Raw genomic sequence first — 1,113 nt, 5'->3', positions numbered from 1 at the left:
TGATGTTTACGTATAACATCAAACATGATTACATTATAAAATAATGTTGCATAAAAATACATTACGTTATGTTGAATAGTACAATTTGGTGTACAGGCGCACATGACTCATGATAAAAAGGAATATGTACAGATGTGTATATGTATATATATATATATATATATATATATGTATATGTGTGCATTTTTTTTTTTTTTTATTTTTTTTATTTTTTTTTTTTCCCCCGGTATTTACACCGTTTAAGAGTTCCATTGATGTTGTCACAAAAATGTATGTACATAGTATTTTCCGAGAGAAATATATAGATTATGATTAAAAAAAGATATTCACGCTTAAAATATACTTTTTTTTTCTTTTTTTTTTTTTCTGACTTGTTTGATTTTTGTTTGGAGTTCCTTTTGTATATATTCTCTAGAGAATATAAGACTATTAGAAATGTTGGATATATTTTTATTACTGTTATTATATGTAAGATGGTTTGTGAAATTATAATGTTTAATTGAATTAAGCATATCCTGTATTTTTAATATATAAATATATTCAATACTTTTCCTCAATGAATTTTCCATACATTCAATAAGATATCCCATATTTTCCATATGGAAATATTGATCTTTAATTAAATATAAATCTGTTACTTTTTTTGAATTTTCTAATGCTTTATTTATATTACCAGACAATAAAAGGTTGTCATTATATTTTTTTATTTCGAAATTTATTGTACATGATATTTGATAATATACATTTAAATTTCTTATATTGACTTGTATTAAATGTGTTGCTTCCCATTCTATATTTGTTTCTTTATCAAATATTTCTTCTTTTTTTATTAAAAAACATGCAACAAATCCATCTTCTATAGGATTAGGCCATAAGTATACTGAGGATAATCCATTCATATAATATGCTTTTCTATATCTGTCGAAAATGTTATTATATAAAATTTCTAATGTTCTTAAATGTTCTGGAGGAACATAACTATTTATATAATGTTCAGGAAAATATATATTTGTGTATGGTGATCTGTATGAATCTTTTTCTTTATTAAACATATTACCTAAGTAATATTTATTCTCTTCCTTATCATAGTTTATTTTTATACTCCCTTCTTTA

General features: G+C 22.5%; 1 protein-coding gene across 1 annotated transcript; it reads right to left on the bottom strand.

Moving 5' to 3' along the window:
• Positions 1-332: 332 nt before the first annotated feature.
• PRSY57_0008300 (f-actin capping protein beta subunit, putative) lies at positions 333-1,113 on the bottom strand (the record flags this gene model as incomplete). The annotated part of the gene is made up of 1 exon (XM_012906235.2): positions 333-1,113. A coding segment is annotated over one exon (781 nt), but the record flags the coding sequence as incomplete, so codon positions are not given.

This window comes from Plasmodium reichenowi (genome assembly GCF_001601855.1).
Source record: "Plasmodium reichenowi strain SY57 chromosome Unknown, whole genome shotgun sequence".
Taxonomy (NCBI): Eukaryota; Apicomplexa; class Aconoidasida; order Haemosporida; family Plasmodiidae; genus Plasmodium; species Plasmodium reichenowi.
The sequence above is the reverse complement of the archived record's forward strand: the minus strand, read 5'-3'. Positions and strand labels throughout refer to the sequence as shown.